We start from the raw sequence: 27893 nt of genomic DNA, 5'->3' as shown, positions 1-27893 counted from the left end.
TTGTACTATCCCAACTCCCCTTCCCAACACTTTGCCATCCTCCCAGCTTCTCTAATTTCCTTTATGTTGCCAGTTTAGGATGCCTGATCCTCCCACACAGCTCTAGAGTTTCTAGGTCGGGAAGTTCAGGATGGCAATGATCTATGGTTGTAGGGGAGGGGAAGAAATAATCCTGCTGCCTCCACCACTGCCACTGCCACCGCCACCTCCTCCTTCTTCTCCTTCTCCTCCTCCTCCTCCTCCTCTTTTCTTCATGCCTAATGTGTTCCCAGAAGTGAAATAAAACCTAGCCAAGAGCCAGAAGAACTGAATCCTGGTACTTCCCCTGATTCAATATATGACCTTGGGTGAGCCTGTTTGCTATTTGGTTCTGTTTTTTTTCCATCCATAAATCACTGGTGAGAATGGGGAATTAGACTCTGAAATCCCTTCTATCTTTTTTTTCAGTCTATATTGCAAGATAGTGCAGCATAACCAGCAGGACCTGAAGTCTCTGCTAGTTGAAGGTCTGCCCAGTTCTGACATCCTAGGGTCTCTTTCCCAAGGTTGCCCCAAAGTCAGTCCCCTGACTGAGATTTACATTGTCACTCTGACATACATGCCCAATTTTACTGGGAAGGCTGCATGAACACAGGGTGCCCCTATTCCCCCCTCCTATTGAGCAAGAAGAGATAGAGAAGACCCAATGCTTCCATTGTGCCCACTCGCTCATCCCCTCATGAACTACAGATGGTCTGATGGAGGTGATTTATCAGTTCTCACCAATTGCTAAAATTTCAGAGTGTGTACTTAGTTCATTGATAGACAAACTCTACAAATGAGCACTTGATTTATTGTTTTGTTGATTGTCTAGCCTTAGTAATGCTAATAATTCAATTTAAATTTAAAAGGAGTAAAAGGTACAAACTTTTTTTTTTTCCTTTAGAGAGCTGGTTATTAAACATCTATCAGTACCCATTGGAATGAATTTTGCTTCTTAGATTCTGGCCCTATTTCTCTCTAACTGTGTCACCTTTACCAAGATACTGAGCTTTTTGGTTCTCTGTTGATCCATCTTTAACATGGCCAAAGTCTTTGTCAGAAGTTGTTCATACAGCCTGGCCCCGCCAGGCATTCCTGAAGGACTCCAAAATGGGTTGGAGCAGGAGGGGAGAGCACAGCAGAGAGGATCCTGAAAGAGCCCAACTGTCCTTGGTGAAGTCTAAGGTAAGGAAGGGCAACAGGGACAGGGTCAGAGAGGCTGCCAGGTTCTATCAAATGTCTGGACATGCTCCTTGGCCCGAAAACAAAGAGAGACAATGCTGGAGCTTCTAGTGTGGGCATCCCCAGCTTCTACCAAGGGACCAAAGGCCTCTCCAAAAGGTGGGGATCCTGAAGACGTGTGGAGAAAGGCATGAGGTCCATAGGTGGGCTGTAGACCAGGTCTTGGTCCTAGAAAACCTGGGAGGGCATGCATAGCTGGGGGGCCTGAGGTCAGCCAAGGGTCCAGGGGGAGTGAAGCAGTTGGGGGAGGCCGAGCAAAGGCCAGCATGGGGGCCTCTGGAAGCTTGGTAGCTGCAGCTGCTGAGGAGTTGGCCTCTAGTTTCTCCTGACGTCGCCATTTGGCCCGACGATTCTGAAACCAGACCTAGAAGCATGGACAGAACATAGAAATAGAAGTCTTGACCTTGAGATCTTTATGTCTTTGTTCTAGCATCTCAGTGGGACTTTCTATGGTCCTTTCATTCCATCTTGTCTAACCTCAGATCAGAGAACGAAGCTCCTTCTCCCTCAGTTACCTTTTCTAAGGTTCTCCCTATCAGGAAAGTTCTGCTTAATGCCTAACTTAACTCTTGTTTGCTAGAGTCCATAAATTCCCAAAGGGTCCAGGAAAGATTTCATAGTCCATGAACTTGACTGGGAAAAAAATTACCTTCATTTTCACTAATATCTAAATGAAATTTAAGTTTCCTTCAAATATTTAAAAAACATGATTCTGAGAAAGGCATTCATGACATAAACAAGGTTAAGAATTCCTATCTGAGATATAGTTTAAGAATCCTTCTAGTTCTGACATTTGATGTTTTATGTTTTATGATTTCCACTTATGATATGCTATGATTCTCCTTCTACAATGCTCCAACTTCTACTCTCTCCTTTCTACTCTACCATTGTCTAGTACCCATCTGATCTTCCCTCTCTACTAACTTCCTTCTCAATAGCTTGCATTTTCTATTCCTCCTGTCATTCCACGGTCACAGGTAGCCAGTCATCTTCTAAAATTCAACTCTGGTTCCAACCTCCCCAAGATTACTCACCTTTAATTATTCCCATTGTCTAAAAGACCAGTTCCAATGCTGTCCATGCCCTGGCTCCAAACTACAGTCTCCTCCCTCCCTGCTCCACTATGAATCCCACAATATCTTCTACCAAGATGAGTTCCTCATTCTCCTTCCAGGCCCTGTAGGTTCATTTTAGAATCTTCCCACTGCCCCTTCCACCTGCCCGCTTCCTTTTCGGTTTCCTTTTGTATGTCATCTATCATATGCCAGTCACTGTGTTAAGTACCAGAGATACAAAAGGCTGTTTTTGCCTCACAGTTGAATTTGGGGAGCAACATGAAAACAACTATGTGCAGAAAAGATATATGTGTATGTATTTTATAAATTAGAGGGAATCAGCAGTAGGAAGACACTAGCCTTAAGGGAGATCAGAAAAGTGTTCAGTTAGGAGGTGGGATTTGACTGGGACTTGAAAGATGCCAGAGAAGCCAGGAGGCAAAAATGAGGAGGGAGAGCCTTCTAAGCATGGGGACATTGGTGAAAATGCCTAAAGTGGAGTGTCTTCTTTGAGGAACAAAAAGCATGGAAGCTGATATCACTATGTTAAAAGGTGGGGGAGGGAGAATAAAGTGTAAAAAGACTGAAAAAAGTAGATGAGAACCAGGTTGTGAAGGGCTTTTAAAAGATGAGAGAATTTTATCTTTGATCCTATAGGTTAGGGGGGGGGGACCTTTTTTCTGCTAAGTGTCATTTGGATATATTTAATTAATTCACTCTTAAAAAGCTCCTAGATTTATTGAATTTTGAGTCCTGCCTGTGGTTGCCTTGGCAACAACAGGCCACTAGGACTAGAGTTCCCCACCCCAGCTATAGTGATGGGGAATCATTACAGTTCATGGAATAGGAAAATGATCAATGCTTTAGGAAGATTATTTTGACAGTTCAGTAGGAGATGGAAGGGAGTGGGGAAAAATTTGAGACAATAAGATCAAAGAAAAAACTACTGCAACAGTTTAATTGAAAAATAATTAGATTTTTGCCCCAAGGGGGTGGCAGTATCAGAAGACAGAAGGGAGTATATGAAAGCTATCATGAAGGTAAAATCAGCAGGACTTGGCAACAGATTAAATATGGAAGGAGAGAAACAAGAGAAAGCAGGGAGTCCAGAATGAGTTGTCTTCCCCCATTAGATTGAAAGCTTTATTTTTGCTAGTCTTTGTATACCTAGAGCTTGGAACAAAAGGAGCACTTAGTACAAGCTTGTTGCCTTGCCTACCTACCTACCCAGGAACCCTCCCCTGACCTATGCACAATTATCCCAGTCCCAGCAATATTTTTCTTTTCTGAATTTCATGTTCTAGTTTGTCTTTGCTCTTATTCTTTCCTGTCTTGAGCTCTGATTCTTCCACAAGTCCAAGTCTTATCTCTCACCTAGATAGGGAACTCCCTGAAGATAGGGTCCCTTTCTTCTATTTTCCCCTTCCCCACCCTAACCTGAAGTTCAGGGGGAGACAGTTAAGACTTTAGCTACTTGAGTGAATGTGGCAGATAGAAGGGCATTCCCTTCAGTCTCACCTGCACCCGCACTTCAGGAAGGTTGACCTGCGTGGCCAGCTCCTCTCGGCTGTAGACATCAGGATAGTGGGAGCGTTCAAAGGCCCTCTCCAGTTGATGCAACTGGAAGGTTGTAAAGGTTGTGCGGTTCCTCCTGTGTTTCTTCTTGGGAGCCTCTTCTGCTTCCCTGGACCCCGGAGATTTGTTCTCAGCTGGCTCTCCCCCACACTTGCTCAGAAACATTGTCCCACCTGAGGAGAAGAGATGATTTGGTGGGGGAGGGAGAAGAGGCAGATGGGCAGCCTATCCTCCTGCCCTGTATACCCCTGGCCTTTTGGAGAAAACAGATGGAGAATCTCGAAGTAAGCAATGATGAATTCGAAGTCTGTGAGGGTTTCAGATGTTGAAGCAGAGAAATACTACCTAGAGAGAGAGAGCTAGAAGACAGGCCATCTGTCCCCCACATCTAGAATATAGTCCTAACTCATCTCTGAACCATCAAGTGGTTCTACCACCAAATCACTTCCAGTCTCAACAAGGTGCCACCCCCCCCCCCCATGAATACTGGTAGCCTCTCTGTTCTCAAATTAGTTTGTATTTCCTTATGTAAATAGATCTTTCTCCTAGAAGAATGTAAGCAAGTTAGATGGTGCAATAGAGAGGAGGGAGATCAGTGGCAGGAAGACTAATTAGGAACAGGGGCTCCTCCAGTCAGATCTAGTAAATAGGAGGCACTTAATAAGTATGTATTAGATCCTGTCACTTTTGTCAAGTCTCTTGATTCTATGGTCCTCAGTTTGCCTTAAAATTCTAGCAAGTTACTTATTCACAGTGTAACCCTGAATAGATCATGTTTAACCTGAGCCTTTGTTTCCCCATTTGTAAAATAAGAGAGTTGGACAAGATGGTCTCTAAAGGACCTTTTTGGCTCTGGATGTCTAAGGCTCAATGAGATGTTTCTAAGGGGCTAGTCTATCCCCTCCCCCACGTCTTGCTAATCATGGAAGCCCCTTAATAGCCCTTTTCTCTCTGAAGCCAGCTCTGGGCTAAGCTGTTGATCCCACAGACCTGAGATCTTCTAGGGATATTGAGGCTGGATTAGGGGCAAAGGCACCGCCTGGAAACCTTGCTCAGTTGTTTAAATAAAGCACACATGCACACACAGTCTTAGAAAGTCCAGTCAATTGCTGGCCTGATATAAATTGTTTTTCTTTTTTCCCTCTGCAGAAATTTCCCAATAGGCTAGGGTCTGCATTCTGAACCTGAGTCAGTACCTTGGATGACAGAATTAGGATTCAAAATAATATCAATAGACTGGAATGATGAGTAATCTGATAGGATTAAATTTAGAAATAATTATAAAAATATGATACTGAATTCAAAAAAATCAAGGGCTCAATTACAATGTAGAAAAAAGCTCTGGAGCTTACAATGTACTCATGGACACAACATGGCCATGAATCTGTGAATTTGATCCTCAGTTGCATTAGCAGAGGTGCAGTGTTTATAAAGAAAGAGCAAACACTGTCTTCTGTATTACACTGTATTCTACTCTGATCAGACCTCATCTGCATTACTGCTTACTTCTGAGGCCATATAGGAAGGACAATAACAAACCAGAACATTTCCAAAAGAGGGCGGCTAGGAGAGGCAAATGAACCTGAGAATGTTTAGTCTGGAGAAGAGAAGACTCAGGGGACATTTGGTAATTGTTTTCAGTTATCTGAAGGGCTATGTGGAAAAAGAATTAAACACATTTATGGTCACAGAAGGTAGAAATAAGAGCAACAGAAGAAAGTCATTAGATTTGGGTGGAGGAGAAGTAGATGGTCGTTCATTAAAAAATACCTCCTAGAAGTCGGGGCTGTTGAAGAGCAAAATGGGAAGCCCCTATCACCAGGGCTTTTCAATTATAGACTGGATAACAACTTTTTCAAGAATGGAAAGGGGATTAGATGCCTTCTGAAACTCTCTTTGCCCTGGAGATTTTTTGATTTTAAAAGCACATGTCTGCTCCTTTTCCCCCAGAGCTAGAACTCAGGTGTACTGGCTCCTAGTCTTTCTTTGCAACAAACATCTCTATCTCCATTTTGGTTTCCTGATTCTTTTGTTAGTCTGACTCCTTCCGGGTTTCTCTGGAGGAGTATAGGGTAGGGGATCCTGACTCTACTGGGTCCCTTCAAACCATCCCCTGGTACCACTTCCTCAACCAGCCTCATTCTCCCTTCAGCCTCACCCCCTTAGCCATATGGCACTTACCAGGAACAGGGGGCTCCTCTGGTCAAGTCTTCATCCCTGGGACACCCACCTGTCTCTGCAGATCTTTACAGAACCTTGTCATAAGCCCTTACAGACTAGAAAGCAATGGGAGGAGAATTGGAAGAGAGATTAGCGCCAGTGATTAATTGGGAGGCCTTCCCTTTTAAGGATGACAGACAGCTGCTGCCCCTTGCTGTCCCCTGGGTCTAGAAGGTGGTAGAGGGTTGGGGAGTGGCTAACCGAATAGAATGGATAAAGGCAAAGTCCTGGTGGACAGGCAGCTTATAGAGGGATACGGTAGGTGGGAGACAAGAGGAGAGGAGCAGGCTTCTTCTGCTGTGCCTCAGTCCCTCTCAGAAGACTAATGGATGGAGAACCATTAGGAAACATAATAGAATTACAGTATATCAAAGTTGGAAGGGACTTAAGCTAGTCTAACTAGTATGTGACTAGGAATCCATTCTAAAAGAGCAAAGTCAAGAGTTCCTGTACCTCAGTCCTCCAAGGATCTAGAGCAGATGACAGCAGAGAGACAGTCTTGGAGACTTCATCCCCCTGTAGCCTTCATGCTGAGCCAAGACAGTCTGGCATGGTCCATCATTTCCTTTCCTCTTGAAATGACTCGCCAGTTTGTGCTCTGCATATTTAGCCTCAGAGAAGTTAGGGTCACTTCCATGGCCAAAAAGATGAGGCTTTAACCCAAGCGAAGTTAGGGAAGGCAAGGAAGACTTCATTTGAAGCAGTCACATTTTATAGAGTAGGAAACTGAGGTCAGAGCAATTTGCTTAAGGTTACCTGGTGAGTTAGTAGCAAGGCCAAGAGGTAGATTCAGAGACACACTGACTTTCCACACCCCAACCTTCCCTTGAGAATCTAAATTCACATCCTTCCACTGAGACCACTGATAGCTCCAACAGCTTCCCCAAGATTTGAGGAGGGGAAAGGGGGTAAGGGAAATACCATGGAGAGGTCATCTTGGGGGCCTGGGACCCCAAGTTATCCCACTGTAGTGCAAGCCTAGGTAATTGTCTGCTTCCCTCCATTATTTGTCTCCTCCCCAGATACAAGCTTCCAACAACCCCAAAGAGCACCCCAGATGTCTGCAAGTCACTTTTTTTTTTACAAGTTACTTTTATCTTTATTTCTCCACAGCCCAGGACAGTGCCTGGAGCCAACTTAAGCTTGCTAAAACACTTGAAGAATAAAAGTTGTTTAACAAGAGTTGAAATTTGAAAAAAAAAAATTCCCTAACAATCCTGTGGTGCGGACAGTGACAGGAGGTGCTGTTATCCCCATTTGAACTATGAGGAAGCTGACATCCAGAAAGAACCCCAGGTCACCCAGCTAGTAGATCAGCATTCACACCCAGGACTGGCAGCCAGGCCATGTTCCTGAAGGAGGAACCTTGGAGTTGGGTAGCAAGCACTGGACTGTGAGTCGGGAGACCTGAGTGGAGGCTGGTCCTAGTCTTACCACAGAGTCACTACGCAAGCCTGGCAAGTCCCATCTTCCTCCCTTGGTCTCAGCTTACTTATTTAAAAAAGCAGATTTCCAGTATCCCCTTTCTTACTCAGACCTTCTGTATCTACAAAAGCCCTTGTCAATTTGTCCAGGCTGACAGTGGTGATGGTGGTGGTAGTGGTGATTGGAGCAGGCTGGGAGAGGGAGGGGGTGCCCTCTCCATAATTACCTTCCTTGCAAGGCCCTTAATTGTTTCATCACTTTAAAACATTAACAAGCTTCATCTTGACAAGTCTCCCAATTACACTAATTGGCCACAAATTGGTTAAGAGGGCAGGCAGGTAGTATCAGGGAGGGTTAGGGTATTTTGTGGTTTTAGTCTGGGCCTGAGCTGCTTATGCCCTGGAGATTGATGCTCCTAGACATCTGTGTCAGCTTAGAGGCCCTGGGAAGGGGGAGCAGGACAGAGACTAGCCCACAGATTATTGGGCCACTGAAGGACAGGGGACAGGTGAACCTTAGGCTGTGCTTGAGAGATGATGGTGCCATCTAAGCTGGGGTGTAGTGCTGTGGTGGCCCCTCTTTACCTCAGTCCTGACCCCAATCTTCTAGGCTTTCTTCTGAAGGGGCTTCAAGGTTTTCAAAGGGAAAGTAAGGGCATAGTTAATGTCTTTCCAGGTGAAGAGTATAGAGAAGGGGCTTCTTTGAAAGATTTGACAATAATTGGGACTTAAGGAAGACACGAGACCTATTTTTAAGTATTAGAAAGACTATCCTATGTTAGAGGGATCAGGCTTGTTCTGGGGAGGGGGGGAGCAGAGGGGAAGGGGAATATTTTCAGGAGACAGATTGAGACTTTTAAGTAAAGACTTCTTTAGAGTTGCTGCTATTCCCAGAGGAATGGGCAGTCCCCAGAGGAAGTAGGCTTTCCCTTCAGTAGATGCTCCTTGCTCAGATGCAGGGTGGATAAGGAGCCCTCTGAGATCCTTCTCAACTCTGAGATACTGTTTTCCTGGGGCCCAGGGAATTTCTTTCTGCTTCACTTGCATCCAGCTCATCCCAAGGCTTGTTTAGAGCTGGCTTCCAGGAGCTCTAGGGGAAGTCACGGCATTCCCTTCCCTGGGACGAGTTCCAAAAGGAAAGAGGGCCCTCCTTGGTTAGATCACCATAGGCATGGGATCCCAGATAATCAGAGAGTAATGGGATCCCATGAACAGATCCTTCACTAAATTGGGCATGTGATCCCAGATCAGATTACCAGGAGGGGAATGGAACTCCATGATAGGATCCTGGGAGAAGATTTTTCACTAGGAAGATCACCATGGCTGCAGGATCATGGAAGGCTGTGATTCAGGGTGGATTGGAGGAAGGTCTTAGGGAAGGAACGCACCTTCTCGATGCATTACCAAATTTGAAAGCTGGACCCCAGGTCAGGGGAGCCTGCCCCAAGCTGACTGTCATAGCAGTAAGGATAGCTGCTGAGGAAGTTAAGAAAGGCAGGGGACAAAAAGACAGAAGCCCAGTCTCAGAATAATAAAACCTCCAACGTCCTTTATCACCTCCCAGTTTGCCAGGACCCTCCCTTGGGTTTCTTGATGTCAATCGGCCATCTCAGGGCATCCCCTGGCTGTTCCCCAAGTAGGCACCAGCAGAGGAGGGACTGCAGCCCAAGGAACCTTGGGCCAGATTGCCCCAGAAGCTTGATGAGGGGGGAAGGAGTATATGAACTGCAAGGCAGCTCATCACAACCCACCCATCCCAGCCCCACTCTCCCACCCAGTTCCAGTCCCCTTTTGGAGGGCTCTCCCAGTCCAGGAATTATCCAGGGAGGAGAAGAGATCGGAGGAGGTGTTTTGACATTCTCCAATCTCCTTCCTGTCCTCAGTGGGGTTGGACAAGGCCCCTGGGAGCCCTCCACTTTAGTATAGAGTCTGGTTTGCATTGTTGGGAGTACAAGGGCTAGAGGGTCAAGGTTCTTGGAGGCTTTGAGGTCCTGCTGAGCTTCCCTCAGGGACAGGCTCTGTTGCTGTGCTCCTCAGTTCTTTGGCCAGCTTCTCCAAGAGCTTCCTGAAGGCTGGACGGCGAGTAGGCTCTGCCTCCCAGCAGCTGCCCATGAGTGCATAGACCCCAGCAGGACAGCCCTCAGGGGGCTGCATTCGATAACCCTGCTCCACAGCTTCAGACACCTCCTTCAGGGACTACATTGGGGACAACCAGGAGAAGACATCAAAGGCTGCTGGGACTCATTCTCAGCTCTGTGGCTCCTCCCCCCCACCCCCACCCAAGGCCTTCAGACTCTGTCACTGGGACCCTGGAGTGTTTTCTCCCCCTATGCCTCAACTTGCTCTGTCTCTGATTTACACACGCACATACATACACACATACAAACACATTCTCTCTCTACTGGAATTCCAGGGTCCCCCATCTAATCCTATCCTTGCACCTCATTGTGAACTTGAAGCTTTACTCTTCCCCATTATTCTGGCCCAAATGATCTTAAGGCATACTCGACACCATTGCTTACCATCTTGGGATATGGAGCCCGGCCATAGGAGAATACTTCCCATAGGAGGATCCCAAAACTCCAGACATCTGACTTACTGGAGAATTTCTGCAGGTCCAGATTGGAAGTGGAGGTGTAATGAGATGAGGGGAAGACTATGGCATCCCTTGACCCTAAACTATATATATCATCAGGGAAGGTCAGGGCAGAGGAGAAAAGCCTTGGAGTGCAGTGGGTAAAAACAGGAGGAGGGATGTGGAGGGGAAGAAACCTCCCTTGCATGCTACCCTTCCTCACATCACACCTGTCTACTGGAATTCTCCATGAGGTCTCAGTTGCAGTCCCACATCCTCCAGGAAACATTCCCTGATCCGATTCCATCCTAAGGATTTCCCTCTTCTGGTCTTCTGCCACCCTGACCCTACCTCCTATCTGTCCAGAGTTTAAAACACTTGAACCACTGGGTGTTTCTCAATGTCTCATGTCCCTAATGAGATTGCAAGTTTCCCAAGTCAAGAAATTATGGATCTCCTCCATAGCAAAGAACATATTAGGCTGGTACAGAGTACTGCTTAACAAATGTTTAAAATAAACTATAGAACGCAGAATGTCAGAGTTAAGAGATGTCTTAGAATATAGAACACAGGGTGTCAGAGTTGGGAGGGGACTTAGGACATAGAACACAGAATGTCAGAATTGACAGAGGTCTTACAATATAGAACACAGGGTGTCAGAGTTAGAAAGGGTCTTTAGAACATAGAACACAACTCTGGTTGGAAGGGTGTTAGAACATGGAACACAGGGTATCAGAGTTGGGAGGGGTCTTAAAACACAGAATGTTAGGGCTGGAAGGAGCCTTAGAACAATGAACCCAGAATGTCAGAATTGGGAGGGCCCTTAGAACCCAGAATATCAGAGCTAGAAGGCATCTCCAGAACACAGGATATATGAACTAGGAAGGTACTCACTCTGATAAAATTTTCTTTTTAAGAAAATAAGACTCTAAGAGGCTAAGTGACTTGCCCAAGATCACACTACACATCAGAGGACACTGTGTTGGAGCAGTCAAAAAGATTAATGAGATGTTGGATTGCAACAAGGGCCAAGGCTTTCTAAGGGACTGATGGTCCTACTGTCCTCTGCCTCAGACTAAATCTGGATTGCTGTGATCAGTTCTGGGCACCATGGCTTAGGAAGACTACTGATAGGCCAGGAGAGTTCAGAGGAGGACATCCAAGATGGGGAAGGCCCTCATGTCCATGACTGATGTCTAGTGGAGGGAACCAGGAGAAACTTGGAGAAAACTGGGGGTGGCGGGGTGGAGTATCTAAAGGGCTTTTCACAAAAAAAGTGGGATTAATAGGTGTTTTGTATGGTCCCAAAGACTAGAATTAGAAGCAGAGAGAGCAAGGCAATTTAGACGATGTCATGAAAAACAAAAACACCCTTATCAAGAAGCTATCCAAAAGTGGAATGGGTTGCCTCCGAGGTAGAGGACTGGGTAGGAAATGGGGTTGGGGTCTTCCAGCAAGAGCCAGGTTACCAATTATCAGGTATGAGAAGTGAGGGATTCAGGGGTGAACTGGATAGCTGCTGAGGTCCCTTCCAACTCTGAAATTCTAGAATTTTCAGTCTAGGATTCACTTTACAATCATTCCCAAACACACAACCCCCTTGACAGCTGATTGATCACCCCAATCCCCACCTCTTCTCACCCCATGTTTCAAGGCCTCAGGTGCAGTCCACTTGACAGGGAGTCGACTGGTATCCAGGCCCCTTCGTTCAGCCTTGGCCAGACCAAAGTCACTGACCTTGGCCACGTGATCCTCGGAGATAAGGATGTTGCGGGCAGCCAGGTCTCGGTGTACAAGTTTCTTACCCTCCAAGTAGTCCATGCCCTCAGCTACATGCCTGGCCCAGGAAGTGGGAGAAGAGGGGGTTGGGGCATTAAGAACAAGTTTTCTATCAAGGTCTCCTATGCTCTGGCCCCTAACTTCTTGCCCAGCACAAGATACAAACTCACAGAGGCTCAAACCATTGGAATTGGAAGGGCCTGAGATTTCATTTAGTCCAACACCCATCTTTAATAGATAGGTAAACTGAGGCCAGGGAAGGAAAGAGATTTATCTAAGGTGATGAGTAACAGAGCAGCAAGTGGACTAGAACCCAAGCTCTCTGACTTCAGTTTCAGCACTATATACAATACCCCTCTCCTGGGGTCTGGCCTGCCCTGCCCCACAGTTCTCTGCGTCTCTCAGAAGCAATGCCAGTGAGGGTTCAAGTTCCCTTCTCTTCACTTACAAGGAGAATTGCAGCAATTGAGCCTTGTGTACTAGGGCCCGGCCCCGGGTTCGAAGAAAATTCACCAGGTTCCCCTACGGAGGGAAGATTGGGCAGAGGGGTTTCTGTGGGCTCCGGAGCTTCTTTTCTTCCCCATTCCTTTCCACCTCCTTCCCAAACCCCCGAGATTCTCCACTCTCTTTCATCTTCTCTCAGTCCTCCCTCCTCCTCCATTTTCTTCCCTTTCCCCCGAAAGTCCTCTATCTCCTCCTCCCTCAATTCTCACCCTCTTCCACAAGCCCTTTGGACCCTTCTCCCCTCCCTTCATTCTCTTCACCTTCCGTTCCTAACCTCTTCTCCCTTTCCTTAAATTCTTTTCACCTACCCCCCTCCCTCAAGTCCCTCTATCTTTTCTTCTTCCCCCATTCCTGTTTCCTTCTCCAGATCTCTTCAGCTTCCTCCGCCCTCCCCCCAGAGTCCACTACCCCCTTTTAGCCTGGCAATGGGGAAGACTGGGTTTAGAGGGAGCATGGTCAGAGGAGCCCAAGAAGGAAGGGGGAGTCCCCATGGAGAAAGGGTAAATCAGCTGGAAAAAGAACAGACAAAGAGGGAAAGAGTGACGGCCAGAGAAGGAACGGACAGGACCAGGTTCTTGCTGACCTTGCTCATGTATTCCATGACAATGTAGAGCCCTTGGTGAAGGATGACCCCCAGCAGCCGCACCAGGTTCTTATGCTGTATCTTCCTGCGGGGGGGCGGGGGGATTAGGAGAGGAATGGGGGTTGAATGGCTATGGGGGGAGTGCTCAGAACAAACCCATCCTGGTTCCAACCTTCTCATTTTACAAATGGGGAAACTAAGTCAAACTCACTTGCCCAAGGTCACCCCATAATCAGGGCTAGAAGGCCCAGGTCTGGATGTGAACTGGAGCCCAGGACTCCCGCTCTTCCCCATTGGGTCCCTTCCCAAAGGGGTCTGAAGAATCACAACTGGCAATCTCCAGGCCCAGATGATGGCTCCGCTTGTTTGCCCTAAACCTGGGAGCCGAAATCTCCTCCCCCCCAGCCCTGGGGAGTTGTGGGGGGGAGGGGGAGGAAAAGGAAGGGCTTCTTTCCGTGCCTTCCAGTGGGGTCCCGAGACTTACGTCATGACAGCAGTCTCATCTAGGAAGGCCTGGGCTGTGACGTCACATTTGATGTTCTTCACTGCCACCTTCTGGCCCAGGTACTCCCCCTGTAATACGGCTGGGACCAGCCGGCCACCGAAAAGATGTCTGAGCCTTGGCCTCTGACCTCGGGGGGGAGATGAAGCCCAGCCAAGTCCCCCTCCCTCCCAAAAGAATAACCTTTCCCCACCACAGTCTGTGTCTCTTTCAGACTGGGGGCCGAGTTTCTCTCCTGGGTTCGGTCTTTACTGAGTGTCCAGCTTTTGGTCTCTCCTTTCAGGAACACCCCTGGGGGTCAGTATGTGTGAGGGTGGGTGAGGGGCAGGAGTTAATCCCGAGAGTAATCACACATACACACAAACACCTCTCTCTCTCTCTCTCTCTCTCTCTCTCTCTCTCTCATTATTTCCCCTACATTCTTTCATTCTCACTCCTCCACATTATCTTTTATATTCTCTCTCTCTCTCTCTCTCTCATTCTTTCCCCTACATTCTTTCATTCTCACTCCTCCACATTCTGTCTTTTATATTCTCTCTCTCTTTCTCTCCTCTCTCATTCTTTCTCATACATTCTCTCATTCTTGCTCTTTCACATTCTCTTACTCTCTCTGTCTCTCTCTTTTAAAACTTTTATTATTTGCATTTCAATATGATTGTTTCTTTTCCCTACTTACCTCCAAACTCCCCCTCCCCAATCTGGCTGCCGAGGGTCAACTGCTGCAGGTTCAATAACCAACCAGCTGTGGGGAAAGAGGCCAGGTAGGAGTCAGATGGGATCCAGGCCCCTGTAGAGGCCCAGGCCACTCCCCACACCTGATCCATCCAGTAAGGAGGGTCTTTTCTCTCCTCCTGTTTGCACATTTTCAGCCAGGCTGAACAGAGGAGATAGGGATAGGAAAAGGGACTCCTCCTGTGAAGTCACTGTACTTGAACTCCACCAATAGGTGATTCCCTCTAAGAAAGCATATTTGAGGGGCAGCTAGGTGGTGGGGTAAATAGAGCGCCGGCCCTGGAGTCAGGAGGACCTGAGTTCAAATTTGACCTCAGACACTAATTACCTAGCTGTGTGACCTTGGTCAAGTTACTTAACCCCATTGCTTTGCAAAAAACCTAAAAACAAAATTTTTTTGCACTTGCTCTGCAGCTTAGAAATAAAACCAGAGCACTGAGGTTGTGACTTGCCCAAGGTCACATAGTCAGCTTACATCAGAGACAGGACATGAACCCAAGGTTTCCTGGCTTAGAAGGTCAGTCTTCTAGCCAGTTCTGAAAGAACATATGCAAATAGATGTAAAGGAGAGCACTTTGCACTTTTTAAAGAGCTAAAATAAATACAAGCTACAACTGCAACAGGCTGGCCACCCATATGGGCCCATTATTACTACAAAAATAGAGCCTCACAATTACAAAATTACAAAGCCCCTTTATAAACACCATCTTACTTGATTCTCACAACAGCCCATTAAGGTTGGGGTGGTTGCTTCTGTTTTGGATTTGGCTTTTTTTTTTAATCTAGTCTTGGGAATTCATCAGGGTAGGGAACTCTTTGGACAGAAACTCCCTCTTCCAGTTCAGAAAAATTCATCCATTACCACATAGTCTTAAAGAATTACTTGGGAGCATTGAAAGGTTAAGTCATGTGCCCACCTTCATACAGTTATTGTGTTGGAAGGACAACTTGACTTTAGAAGTGATCCTTTCTCTAACCACTGCATTGCCATTTTCCAGATAGGAAACTCCCAGAAAAGGGAAAGGATTTGCCTGGCACTTAATGTTTGTTGATTTGACCTGTCCAAGATCCTACAGTGAGGCAGTGGCAGAGCCAAGACTGAAATCCAGCCTTCTTACAGGTGTACAGAGACTGGAGTCAGGATGACCTGTGTGCAAATCCAATCTCAGATATTTACTAGTAATGTGACCCTGACAAGCCATTTAATTTATGTCTGCCTCAGTTTCTTCAACTGCAAAATGAAGATAATAACAACACCTATTTCCCAGGGTTGTTGTGAGAATCAAATGAGGTGTTTATAAATTGCTCAACATAATTCTTGTTAGCCAGTAGGTACTTAATAAAGGCTTGTTCCACCACCATGCCCTCTTATGATTTCCTGCCCAGTAAGACCTTTTGTTAAGATTTCAACCCTGTAAGGACTGGGAAAAAAGAGACTTCTAGATCCTCCTTTCCCTGGGTTACTCCACAGCCCCCACCTTTGGCCAGTTCCTCCTCAGCTGACTTGGTTCCATGTTTCCTCTTGGGTTTCACTAGTTTTGTACAGATGGCCCCCTTGTCCTTCATGTAATGCTGCAGATGGATGGACAGACAGACACATAGCATGAGGCATGTTCAAGGGGTAGAGGCTACTGATCCTTGTAAGGAAAGGGGATTGGACTCCCTCCTGGGGCTGTGGGGGGGGGTGGCTCTCTGGTTAACTGGGAAGATTCCCAATTCCAGATCCCTCCTTGGTGACCACTGGCCCTCAGGAAGCTGAGAAGAGGCTGGGGGAGCCAGGGGGCCTTGGTTCCCATGGACACTAGTTGCTGTCAGCCGGATTGGTTTCCCTGGTAACCAAAGCTGGGCTGAGATCCCAGTTAGAATCTTGAGAAATGGATAGGAGGGTAGAGAGAAAAAAAAGTGGTCAGGAGGTAGGGAAGTAGGGGATAGGCTGGAGGGAGGGGGGTTGGAGGAGTTCCCTGGAGCATTTTTTCAGGATTGGTACTGGGAGAACTTGAGTTTTCATCTAGGGTTGTTGGAAGCTAGTGGAGATTCCCAGGGAGACTGAGGATTTAGAGGTCTCAAGTCTAGGGTATTAGGAGACCCTCAAAGGATGTTCCTGGGAAAGATCAGTGATTCCTGGAGGCCAGAAGGAGGGATAGAAAGAACCCCTAGAAGTAATAAAGGGGATTGTGGGTAGATAGGGTCACTAGAGGTAATGTCTGAGACTGTCAGACCTCAATCATGTCAATAAGATTGTAGAAGGAGACACTCTCATCAATGGTCAGCCGTCCTCCATGGTGCAGCACTCGGTAGTGGACCACTTCCTGGCCATGGCTGACACACAGGACATAGTCACCTGGGTGCCGCACAGACTCCCGGACCAAGAAGAGCCCGTCCTCTGCTGGCTGGAGCAGAGCTACCGCCTCCTGTCCCGAGATCTTGCCATGGAACCACCTGTGGGTGAATTGGGGTAGGGCCTTGAACTAGAAGAGGAAGTCCCAGGGGAACTGGGGAGTGAATAGAATAAGGGGGAAGGGCAAAAAGGGACCTTGGCAGGGGGTGCCCTAGGCAAAGAATGCCATGGACTTGAGGAGGAAAGGAGGCTTCCCCACATGGTGACAAATTGGCATCAAGGGCAAATGGATAGGGCAACATGGGGGCAGTAGGAGCTATGAGCCCCCCCCCGCCAAAACACTCTACTCACGGCATGAGACTGAGCTTGGGGTCAGCTGGGATGGCCTCACGCTCTCGAACAGCTCCAGCTGCCAACAGCCCTTCCTGACCACTCTCATGGTGCTTAGCCCGATACCAGCTCTTGCTCTGCCGAGGGGATGAGGCCAGAGCTGGCGATGGAGGGAGGGAATAGGAAGCTGTGCCCAGTCTTTTCCCTGAGATCTACATCGGATCCTGGCTCATGGGCCTCAGACCTTCACCTCCCCAAAGTCTGGGATGCTTCCATTTCCCCACCACCACCCCCAGTGGCCTCATCCCCACCTCACAGGCCTCCAGGATGGTGACAACCTCGCCTTTTCTGAAGGCCAGCTCGCCTGGCTTGGGCTTCATGTGTTCACACTTGGTGATACATTGCGTCCCTGGTGTCCAGCGTCTCTATAGCCAGAGAGAGATTCTAGTGGGACTCTGAGACAGAGAGCCACAAGGACAGGAAGGCATTTGGAGAGCAGAAAAGAGAGACAGGGAAAGAGAAGGAGAGGTCCTGGGCATAGGAGTGGGCCAGACAGCCAGCTACTGGCAGATAGCCAATCCCCAGACTACATAGGAGAACCTAATCCCCAGATTCACCATCCTCCCTCTCCCCAACAGCACCAGGGGGAAGTCAAGTTAATCAGTGGAAGTCAATGAGGGAACATGAGTCAGCCTCAACCAAGGGATACCCACAGGAGACCCTGGGTGGCAGCGAGAAGTCCCAAAGTTGGGAAATTCCTGACCACAGGTTAAAGCTGGGCTTACCGTAGGCATCTTGATGGAGATATGGAGGATCCAGGGATCACTGGGGCTTCCCTGGGACAAGAAGAATGTATAAGCAACAGGTAAGCTACCCCAGAGCTGTTCCTCAGGGTATGAGAGAAGAGTCTGCAAAAAGGTCCTTGGAGTCCTGACATCCAGTTCCCTCCATGGTCAGTTACTGGTGAATCATGGATTTTATATGTATATACTTACACATATATGTATATCTCTACATCTATTGCAAGTATGTTCCATTTTACAGAAGAGGAAACTACAGCAGACTGAATACCAACAAGTTGCCCACCTCTGCTACCTAATTTGCTGTGTGACCTTGAGCAACTCACTTTGCTTCTCTGGGCTTCAGTATGTAAGACCAGAAGGTTGGATCCTAAAGACCATCCCGATCTGACATTCTATATTCTAAGAGCTCTTCTCAGCTCTTACAGTCCAGGATTCTATTTTTCCCTCCTCCTGGCCTAGTTTAGCCCCTAGGGCATTCCCCTAGGAAAACGGAACTGGAACCAAGATGAATGGGTGACTCCAGAACCATTTGACCAGGGTACAGGGAGAGGGATGGGGGTCAGAGACTTAGTTTCTGCTCAGTTCTTCCCCTTTCTCTTACAATGTATATGTGGGAGGCCAGAGGAAGGGGGGCAGTGGAAGAAAGGAAGGGATGACTCAAAGTCATTTCTAAGTATTTGAAGCCACATAGGAGATATTGGTCAGCAGTTTAGGGTTCTCCCCTTCATCTCTATGGTTGGAGAGCCTGAGGTTTTAGCCTTAACTCCAATGGTGAACCTGAAGGCCAGCCGCTTCTCTAAGCCTTCCTTCCTCTGTCCATATGCCCTTCTCATTTTATAGAGCTAAGATCTATAACCCTGCTGGCTAGCAGGCCAATTCCCCCTTGAAGGATGCTGGTTTACCTATTGGCGGAAGGTTACAGTCTCAGTTGGGTACACAGGCCCAAAGAATTCTGGCCCTGGAGCGGGAAGGGACCCCAGGAAAGGACACTGGCACAGGATCTGCCATTCTCTGTTCTAAGAGCTCTTCTCAGATTCTATAGTACATTCCAGGAAGGCTGTCATACCAGGAGTAAGCCTCAGAGGGACAGGATTACGTTGGGGCTCTCCACGGATCCCTAATCTTAGCCAGAGGTGCCCAGCCAACCCCATATCCTCCAACCCACTGTTCCCAGTGGGTGCTGAAAGAAGTAGTAGTGGATATAGTATTTTGATAGAGGGAAGCCTCTGCACCCCCAAATTCTAAGGTTTAGAAGGCTGGGGTGGCTTTCCACTTGTCTTTGGGAGAAGACTCCCTCACCTCCCCCCCAGGTATACACAAGCCATAGCCAACAGGGTGATCTCCAAGATCAAGTGCCTTTCTGCCAAACTACTCCCCCAAGGAGACCCACACAGCGCCCCGAGGCCCACACTCCCCGCCATTCGCTGGCAGAAGGCTGGTAAACACCCGACCCGCCTGCGTCCGTTGCCCACCCAGCCGGGATCATCAGGACTAAGGGTAGTTCATGCGGTTCTCGGGCACCCTGCTCACCCCGAGACCCCCCCCAGACCCCAGGACCCCCACACAACCGGAGCTGGAGTCCGCGGGGAGCTCACACGCCTTCTATCATGGAGACACTCACAGCAAATGTCACACTCCGAGCCGGTCTCGCCCGCCAGCTGCCACTCGCACCCCCCGGGCCGTCCCCTAAAAGACTGTCACCCACTTGGCCCCCCACCCAGCTCCTCGCCGTACCCGAACAGCACAGCCTGTGCCGTCTCGCCACCCCCGCTCTCGGGCGCAGGCTCAGCTGCCGCCAGACCCGGAGATGCCTCCCCGAGTTCACCTCCCCCCTTCGTCCAGATAGCGGCCCGCCGGGGATGGGGAGGGGGATGGGAGGAGCGGGAGGAAGCTGGGGAGCAGCCCCCCTCCCCTCCCGGGGGGTGTCAGTCCCCGCACCGCGCGCCCCCTCCCCAGGACAGACGGCGTTGCGCCCGGCTCACCTGCCCCGCCTGGGCCGCCGCGGCTCCGGAGCGCACGGGACAGCCCCGGGCGGGCTGGCAGGGGATGGGGGCGCCGCCGGGGCCCCGCGTCCGGCTCCTGTCCTGCCTCCCCGGGGCTAGCGGGGGGCCCCGGCCGTGGGCACTGCGCTCCGCGGGGGCCGCGGCTGCTCAACTTGTGGCAACTTGCTCCGTTTCCTCATCTTCTCCCCCCGTGCCCCCTCCCGGGGTGGAAAGGGGCGGCGGCGCCGCAGCCCAGGAGTGGTCCTTGCGGGTCCTAGCGCCGGACGCACACACTGCGGTCCCAGTCGCCAGCTCCGTCCGCTCCAGCCTGCTGGGGGTGGGGAAGTGGGAGGAGGAGGAGGAGGAGAGGAGATAAGAAGGGCCGCCTGGGTCCCAACCCCCTTCCTTTGGGGCGTCCAGAGAGACTTTCCTGAGTGGCTCTCTTCCCCGCAGCTGAGAAATGGAGAAATAACCTTTGAATGAGTTTGGCTCTCAAACCATGACCTTCACTCGGTTCTAACCCTCCTCATTTTTACAAACAAGGAAACTGAGACCGGGGGGGGGGGCGGCAAACGAGTTTGTTCTGGTCACGCAGACAAGACTGTCAGCTCTGGATAGCGAAGGTCCCTTCCAGCTCAGGAATTTGGCGTCTAAGCTGAGCTGGCTCAGTTTGGGTAGGTTTACATACCTTTGCCCCTGGCCTTAAAGCTCAGACAGCAAAAAAACATGCATCAGTCTTGACTTTAGACCCAAAGATGTCAGTACCCAGGAATCCCAATATCCTTTGTGAGGCCACAAGGCAGTCAGGCTCCAACTAGTCCTCCAAAACAGCAACTGAACTGTGGAACAGGAACACAGTTGCAACAAATTTTTACAAGAAATTTACAATTGACCTAAAGAGCTTGAGTAAACAACGGGAAAAAATGAAAGGTTTTAGGCAAAACAAGAGTTTCTATGAAAATGAACATTGGAATACAAAATAACAATGAAAGTTACATTAATCATATTTATTAAGCCCTGAGATGGAAGGAAGAAAGGGAGGGAGGGAAGGAAGGAGGGAAGAAACCTGATCTCAAGGAGTTTACATTCATATTTTTAAATAGGTATGTTAACTATGTATAAGGTAGAGCCACAGAGCAGAGGGAAAGTAACCTTAAAAGCAGTAGTAGCTGTGGTCAAAGTGCCAAGAAGCTGTAGATTCTAAGTGGCAGAGGTGAGGAAGAACATTCCACACCTCAGGGCAGAGAGAAGGGAGGTGAAACATCATATGGGTGAAGGTCAATTTGGCTGAATGAGAGAGTTGGAAGGATAGGAAGGAGTCAGGTTGTAAAGATCTCCTATCAAATGAAGGAGTTGATTTTCGATCCTAGAAGGAAGAAGGAGTACAACACAGTAGTTGAATAGTGTTATATGAGCAGACCTGCACTTTGGGAAAATCACTTTGATCACCATATGAAGGATGGGCAGTAGAGGGGAGAGACCTGAGGCAGAAAGACCATTAGGAGGCCTTGGTCCTGACTGCATTTTACTTCATACTCTTCTTCCCTTCTTTAAGCCAGACTGGCAGCCCTTTGATCAGAGCTACTATACCCAGCTAACAAAAGTCCCAAATTATGCCCCCCAAATTAAGATTAGGCTTTTCCTAAATCTGCAGAGAGCTAAATAGATCTGGAATTTAGAGTTAGGCATATAGGTAGGTGGCAAAGTCAATGTTTTTCAAACACCTAACCTCAGTTACCATTTTTTATACTCTACTTCTGTTAGCAGCAAAACCTGATTACTTTGTCCATCAAAAAATATTGTCTCCCCAGACAAATATTCTCCAGTTCCTTTGTACCACCTTGATGGATGAGGCCTCTGTGGTGATGAAATCACTGATTAATAATTTCTTCTGGTAGTTCCTAAGGTCCTCCAATTCAGAGAGAACAAATTTCTGAGCCTATTCTCAGCAGGGTCAAGAAATTCTGAAGTGGATTGTATTTGTCATTCTGTGACCACAACCCACATAGTGTGCACCAATTTTAGAACTGAATTTCTTCCTCAGGAAGGCTTCCCATTCTCGAGGCAGCAGAAAGTTGCCCTCCCAGTGTCTCTCTTCTGGAGTCCATACTTCAGCTAGGGTCACAGAGACACCCCTAAGGGTCCTGGAGACCTTCTTGCATTTGGGCCTCTCCACTCTCTTTCAAACACATTGTAAAGAAGTTATTCATCTGGTTTGTTCTGAGATTCATATCAGGTCTTACCTCTCTCTATCACACAAAAAAACCTGACATAGGTTATCTAATAATAATAAATAATAATAATAACTGCCATAGTAAGGTTTATAAAGTATATTACAAATATTATCTCATTTTATTAGCCTTGCAACAATTCTAAAAGGTAGAAGATATTATTCCCATTTTACAATTGAGACTCCTGAGATTAAGTGACTTACCCAAGATCACACAATGTCTGAGATCAACTTTGAACTCAGGTCTTCCTGACTCCAGGACTAGCATTCCTATCCACTGGACCACTTAGCCACAGTCAGAGAACTGAACATTCCACTGTATTCTGCTTTGATCCGTGGACCCTGTGATCTTATTGTCATTTCTATTTTCCTGATCAACCATAGCCAAAACAGATTATGGTTGGCATGTAGACATTGATAGCTGAATCCATAGCATTTCCTCTGATGACTTGGACCACTCTAGTATGATCCATAGCTCCAGAGACATTGTCCCTTGATGACTAGGCTCTGAACCTACAACTTTAAAAACTCCCTCCTGTTGGGGAATATCTTTCAACAACTTCCTGTAGTTGTCTTATGGATTCTCATTGCCCCCAAACACATGGACTTGCTTCCACAAACCTTCAAGTCTTGTAAAGATAGGCGTTGCATCTCTAGGAGCTTAGAGGAGTAAAGACAACATCCCCTGGGGCTCTCCTATAGTTTTTTCCATTTCTCTGAATTACTTCTCTGTCACTCCTGCATCAGATCTATGGCAAAGCCTAATGGTCATAACTTTCTAAATTGAGCCCCTGGTACTGTTTGTCTCATAGCTGGCATCTTTAGAGTAGCCCTTGTCGTTGTTGGCATGGGATCATTGGTTGCTGTGGAGGGTTGGTTCAATGGCATATGGAGGAGGTTATCCCCTATCTCAGCAGACCTCTTTAACATAACTTGCTCTTATTATTCTGTCTTGCTCTTGCCATGAAGACTTTAAGATTAGTCCCTAAATTTCATCCGTAGTGTGAGACTTACTAATGCATTCTAATTTACTCCTCATTCTCAGCTACATCCCTATGAAAATATCAGTTTTCCTTATTGAGTTCTTTGTCACTTTACTGGTTGATTTGGCAATTTGTTTAATCAACAGTATTGATTGGGCTTATTATCTTATTTCTGTTACTACTTTTGCAATTTACATCTCAGTAGTCACTTCCCTGGCAAGTCCCAAAGGTAGGGAATATCCCTACGAAAAATGTTATAGTTTTCAATTTTGAGTCCTTTGTCACTATACTGGTTGATTCAGTAATTTATTTAACTGACCAGCAGTGGTGGGGCTTATTAACTTATTTCCAAGTATCCTTTTTACTAGCTATCCCTGGCATTCTCAAATTCCCAAGGCAGGCATCTTTAATTTAATGTAAAACTCCATAAATATTATCCAAATGTTTCCCACCATATATGTAACCTGGTTTTTATTCTACTCTGGATTTCCTATAGATTATTTGGTCTAATGTACATTTTTAAAATTAATTTTTAGTTTTCAAATTAACAAGCTTTTTTTTCTGCCCTCCTTTCTTCCCTCTTTGGGGAAAAAAGAAAAAGAAAACCTTTGTAAGAACTATACATAACCAAACAAAACAAATTCCCACATGACTCAATATGTTTTTTTTGGAGGGGGTCTGCAAGGCAAATGGGGTTAAGTGGTTTGCCCAAGGCCACACAGCTAGGTAATTATTAAGTATCTGAGACTGGATTTGAACCCAGGTGCTCCTGACTCCAAGGCTGGTGCTTTATCCACTACGCCACCTAGCCACCCCTCAACATGTTTTGAAAATTAATGTAACAGTTTGCAAAAGTGGTCATCCCAAATCAGTTAGGAATCTCTGTTATAATTTGAACTCTATTCACATGAATTTAGTAGACCATATTGAGATATCCTTTTTGAAAAATTTTACCAGTTTAAAATTAATAAATTAATATTGAAATAAAATCAGCTAAAGGATTGGAACAAATACTACCCATACATTCAAGAGATCTGAGTATTCTTCTCAAGTCAGTAAGACCAGGTGGGCATCCTGGAGATACATGCCTTAGAAAGAGTCATGTTTCAGCTGCAAAAACTTTCTCTTTTTCATTTGGACAGAGTGGGAAAGATTTAGCTAGGTAGCATTTTCCTTCTTATTCTTAAACTGCAGTCATCAGTTTCAGAAAATTTTTTTGTGTCTCTCTGAGTTTCTCTCTGTCTCTGTCTTTATATCTCTGTCTCTCTGTATCTCCATGTGTCGCTGTTTCTCTCAGTCTCTCTCTCTTTCACCAACCCACAGTATATTCTTGAAAGTTGGCAAGTAGGTGGCTGCCCTCATCCTGCTCCAATAATACACAAGGGAAACTGAGATCTACAAAAAGTAAATGTCTTTCTCAAGGTCAGGTGGCTAATAAATAGCAGACAAGATGTAAACCCAAATTCTCTGACTCATACCCTTTCCACTGAACTATGACCCTCTTACAAAAAAACAGATAGAGAAATGAGAACTATGAGTAGTTAATTCCTCACTAAAGTTTTATTTTATTACTTTATTTTATTATCCATTGAACTATGATCCTCTTACAAAGAAAGCAAAATAAGGAAATGAGAGCTATGAATAGTTAATTCCTTTACCAAAGTCTTCCTAGAATGACCCTGTGGAATGTAAGATGACCCTAGGTTCTTGAAGGCAATACACTATGGGATTGTAAAGGTTTGAATACAGAGCCGTAGACTGCCTTGTTTCTTTATTTTAATGGGTAGATAGACATTTCACCCTAAGAATCACTATCAGGAGGATACTTTTTTTTTAATACTTTCATAACCAGTGCTAGTGAAACAGAGAACAGTAACAAAAAAACCTTTCATACTATGATATGCCTTTATGTTTCCCCAGAGATGGTAGTGGAGTGGCTAAAGGGACCTACCTATAAGTCACAATGGTCTAAAACTGTTCATTTTTTTAATATTTTGGTTTCCAATTATATATAATAGTAGTTTCTACCTATCATTTTTTGTAAAGTTTTGAATTTTTACATTTTTCCCCTCACTCTCCCTTCCCTCATTCCACTCCCCTCACAGAAGGCAGTCTGATAATCTTTACATTGTTTTCATGCTTAATTCCATACATTGATCAAAACTGAATATGTTGAGAGAGAAATCATATCCTTGAGAATATAAAATATTCCAGATAGCAAGATTATGTAATACATAAAACATTTTTTTTAAATTAAAGGTAGACTTTGGTCTTTGTAAAACCATTCATTTAAGCAACCAACAAATTGACTTCTGTATAGAGTTACTTCTGAACATGTGGTAATTTCTCAGGGAATAGAAACACCTTGAGGGTGATGTCTGTTTTGTTTGTCTTTGTATAGACAGAGTTAGAACAGTCTTTCACAAGAAGACATTTAAATAAGTGTTTCTTGAAATATTTATTAAACATCTACTGTGTGCCAAGCACTCTACAGAATCTACTTTGTCCTGCCTTCAAAGATTTTTATCATCTAATAAGAGAAAGGACAACAAATAGCAATGTAGAAACAGGTTATATGGATGATAAATTGGGAATAATCTACAAAGGAAAGGCCCTAGCATTAAGAAGGATCTATAAAAGCTTCCTATAGAAGGTGAGGTTTTTAGCCAACACTTGAAGGAATTCAGAGAAACCAGACTTCAAATGAACCAAACCATATCCATATTGACATACTGTCTGTAAGATAATTTATAAGCACAAATAAAAAGACAGCTTCCAAGTTCTTCATAGGGTACAACATAAATGAATTAGCAGAGTTGGTATCATTTTTATGCAACAATGACTATCATAATGAAGGAGAAAGAGAAACCTGAGAAGACTTGCATGAATTGATACAAAGTGACATGAGCAGAACCAGAAGACAAATTTTTACAACTTTGTAAAGACTTAAGCACTCTGATCAATGATGAACCACAATTCCGAGGTCCCATGATGAAACACTCTGCCCATCACCTGACAGATAACAGACTAAAGATTGAGACAGATATTTTGAGGGAATGTAGTTAACATGGGGATTTGTTTTGCTTGACAATGCATAGTTGTTACAGGGACTTTTTCTTTTTTTTTTTTTCAGTGAGGGGGGTAGGAAAAGAAAAAATATTTTTATTCATTAAAAAAAATAAGAATACAATCAATCAATGTAATATCACTTCTCTGTTCAAAATAGAATCTCCCTAGTCTTTTTTTTTTGCTAGGCAATGGGGTTAAGTGGCTTGCCCAAGGCCACACAGCTAGGTAATTATTAAGTGTCTGAGACTGGATTTGAACCCAAGTACTCCTGACTCCAGGGCCAGTGCTTTATCCACTGCACCGCCTAGCCACCCCTTCCCTAGTTTTGAATTGAAGGTTCCCCACATTCTGCCTTCAACCTACCTTTTCAGCTTTATCTCACATTCCTTCTATTTATACACTTAATTTTCTGGCCAACCCAAACTATTAGCTGTTCACCAAATTTCCTCAATCTCACATATCTCTGTGAAAACTAGACCAGCACCACACCAGGAAACTGAATCATTTCCATTTAAATTGTCTTTGGAAGATTCTGAAGATCACCTGGCAGGAGAAGATAGCAGGTACTGAAGTTCTTTCTCAAGCTAAACTGCCAAGCATTCAAACATTCATACAGAGAGAGTGACTACTATGGGCTAGCCATGTTTTAATATTGCCAAAAAGACTATTTTATGGAGAACTTACACAAGGCAAGTGCTCACAAGGTCAAAAAAAAGTGATACAAGGACACTCTGAAGGTTTCTCTTAAGAACTTTGAAATTGATTGTGCAGTATGGGATACACTGGCACAGGGCCATCTAGCATGGTGTGACCTTGCCAGAGAGGGTGCTGCACTCAATGAGCATGACAGAATTGAAGCAGCTCAAAGGAAAGATGAAATTTGTGCCCAACCAGTGGTAGAGCATTCCAAGTTCAGATTAGTCTGATCAGCCCACAGTCAGACACACTTGTTTCTAACACAGTGATGTCATTTTGGTCTTCTTCAATAATGAAGAAGAATAATGAAGGATTATTTATGTGAATCATCAGCCTGAAATGTATACCCTCTTTATTGCCATCCCTTCTGAATACTTATCTTTTTCCAACTTTCATCCAAGGTAGATGACCCCCCTTTCAGGATGTCTTCCCTCATCCCTCCAGTTGTTGGTACTTTCTCCTTCAAATTATCTTCTATCTACTTATCTCTGAATTCACTGTCAGCTCTCTTTAGAATATAGAGACAACTAGGTGGGCCACAGAATAGAGTATGAGATCTGGAGCCAGGAAGACCTGAGTTCAAATATAACTTCAGAGATTTACCAACTTAACCTGTCACTTAGCCTTTGCCCACCTCAATTTCTTCATCCTCAATGAGGATAATAATAGAATAATGCCCCCTATCTCCTAGGCTGTGAGGATAAAATTTGTCAAAATGCTTTATTAGCCTTAAAATATAATATAAATTCTATTATTAAGATGATAATGATGAAAGTTTCTTGAGTCTCTTTTATCCTCATGGTCTTATTTACTGCTTTGTTCAAAATAGGTGCTTAGTTGACTGGGGTCATTTTACTTTATTTTGCTTATGGAAACAGAACATTTTTAAGATTGCTGTAATTTATGTGCTAGGTAAAAAGCCAAATTCACCCAAAAAAGTATGAGTGACTGAAAAACCAATGAAAGTCCCCGAGAACAGATAATGAGACATACTTCCCCCTCTTCATTACAGGGAGGTGGGGGGGTCTACCAGCATAAAATATCGTCTATATTGTTAGATGATGTCACTATAACAGTTTCATTTATTATTTATTTTTCCATCATGAAAGAACTGAAGCTTGTGTCAAAGATCTATAGAAGCAGAGGATGAAGAAAGAGAAATCCTCTGAGAAAGTTGACAAAATCTTCCCAAGTCAATATGTCTCTATACTTAGTGACATCAATGCAAAAGTGAATATAAATTTGGTTTA

The 27893-nt window shown here is 45.7% G+C and overlaps 2 protein-coding genes across 3 annotated transcripts; both read right to left on the bottom strand.

Annotated features, from left to right (window-relative positions):
* Positions 1-830: 830 nt before the first annotated feature.
* Positions 831-5045, bottom strand: RAX2 (retina and anterior neural fold homeobox 2). Its single transcript, XM_074204054.1, has 2 exons — positions 3837-5045; positions 831-1627 (listed from the first exon to the last, which is right to left on the bottom strand). The coding sequence occupies exons 1-2, from the start codon at positions 4056-4058 to the stop codon at positions 1232-1234; spliced, it is 618 nt and encodes a 205-aa protein (XP_074060155.1). The 5' UTR covers positions 4059-5045; the 3' UTR covers positions 831-1231.
* A 1033-nt stretch (positions 5046-6078) lies between these two features.
* MATK (megakaryocyte-associated tyrosine kinase) lies at positions 6079-19952 on the bottom strand. 2 transcript variants are annotated; one of them, XR_012471992.1, is made up of 14 exons: positions 19666-19952; positions 17666-17716; positions 17192-17305; positions 16902-17017; positions 16432-16651; positions 15691-15784; positions 14157-14222; positions 13463-13562; positions 12979-13063; positions 12340-12413; positions 11754-11949; positions 10060-10146; positions 6567-9733; positions 6079-6169 (listed from the first exon to the last, which is right to left on the bottom strand). XR_012471992.1 is itself a non-coding variant. In XM_074204053.1 (13 exons), the coding sequence occupies exons 2-13, from the start codon at positions 17672-17674 to the stop codon at positions 9503-9505; spliced, it is 1392 nt and encodes a 463-aa protein (XP_074060154.1). In that variant the 5' UTR covers positions 17675-17716; positions 19666-19952; the 3' UTR covers positions 6079-9502. The 2 variants fall into 2 exon arrangements, 1 of the variants encoding a protein (XP_074060154.1); XM_074204053.1 differs by having other exon boundaries at positions 6079-9733.
* Between the last annotated feature and the right edge of the window lie 7941 nt (positions 19953-27893).

Source organism: Macrotis lagotis, chromosome X (assembly GCF_037893015.1).
Source record: "Macrotis lagotis isolate mMagLag1 chromosome X, bilby.v1.9.chrom.fasta, whole genome shotgun sequence".
Taxonomy (NCBI): domain Eukaryota; kingdom Metazoa; phylum Chordata; class Mammalia; order Peramelemorphia; family Peramelidae; genus Macrotis; species Macrotis lagotis.
The sequence above is the reverse complement of the archived record's forward strand: the minus strand, read 5'-3'. Positions and strand labels throughout refer to the sequence as shown.

Bases quoted from the DNA above. Each gene is read 5' to 3' on its own strand.
- MATK (XM_074204053.1), bottom strand. The intron at 12,414-12,978 runs GTCAGCAAGAAC...TTCCCTCCGTAG, and splicing joins TCATGGAATACATGAGCAAG to GGGAACCTGGTGAATTTTCT. The intron at 9,734-10,059 runs GTAAGCAATGGT...TCCCCAATGTAG, and splicing joins GGGCTCCATATCCCAAGATG to TCCCTGAAGGAGGTGTCTGA.
- RAX2 (XM_074204054.1), bottom strand. From the start codon at position 4,058: ATGTTTCTGAGCAAGTGTGGGGGAGAGCCAGCTGAGAACAAATCTCCG. The intron at 1,628-3,836 runs GTGAGACTGAAG...CCATGCTTCTAG, and splicing joins TTCCTGAAGTGCGGGTGCAG to GTCTGGTTTCAGAATCGTCG.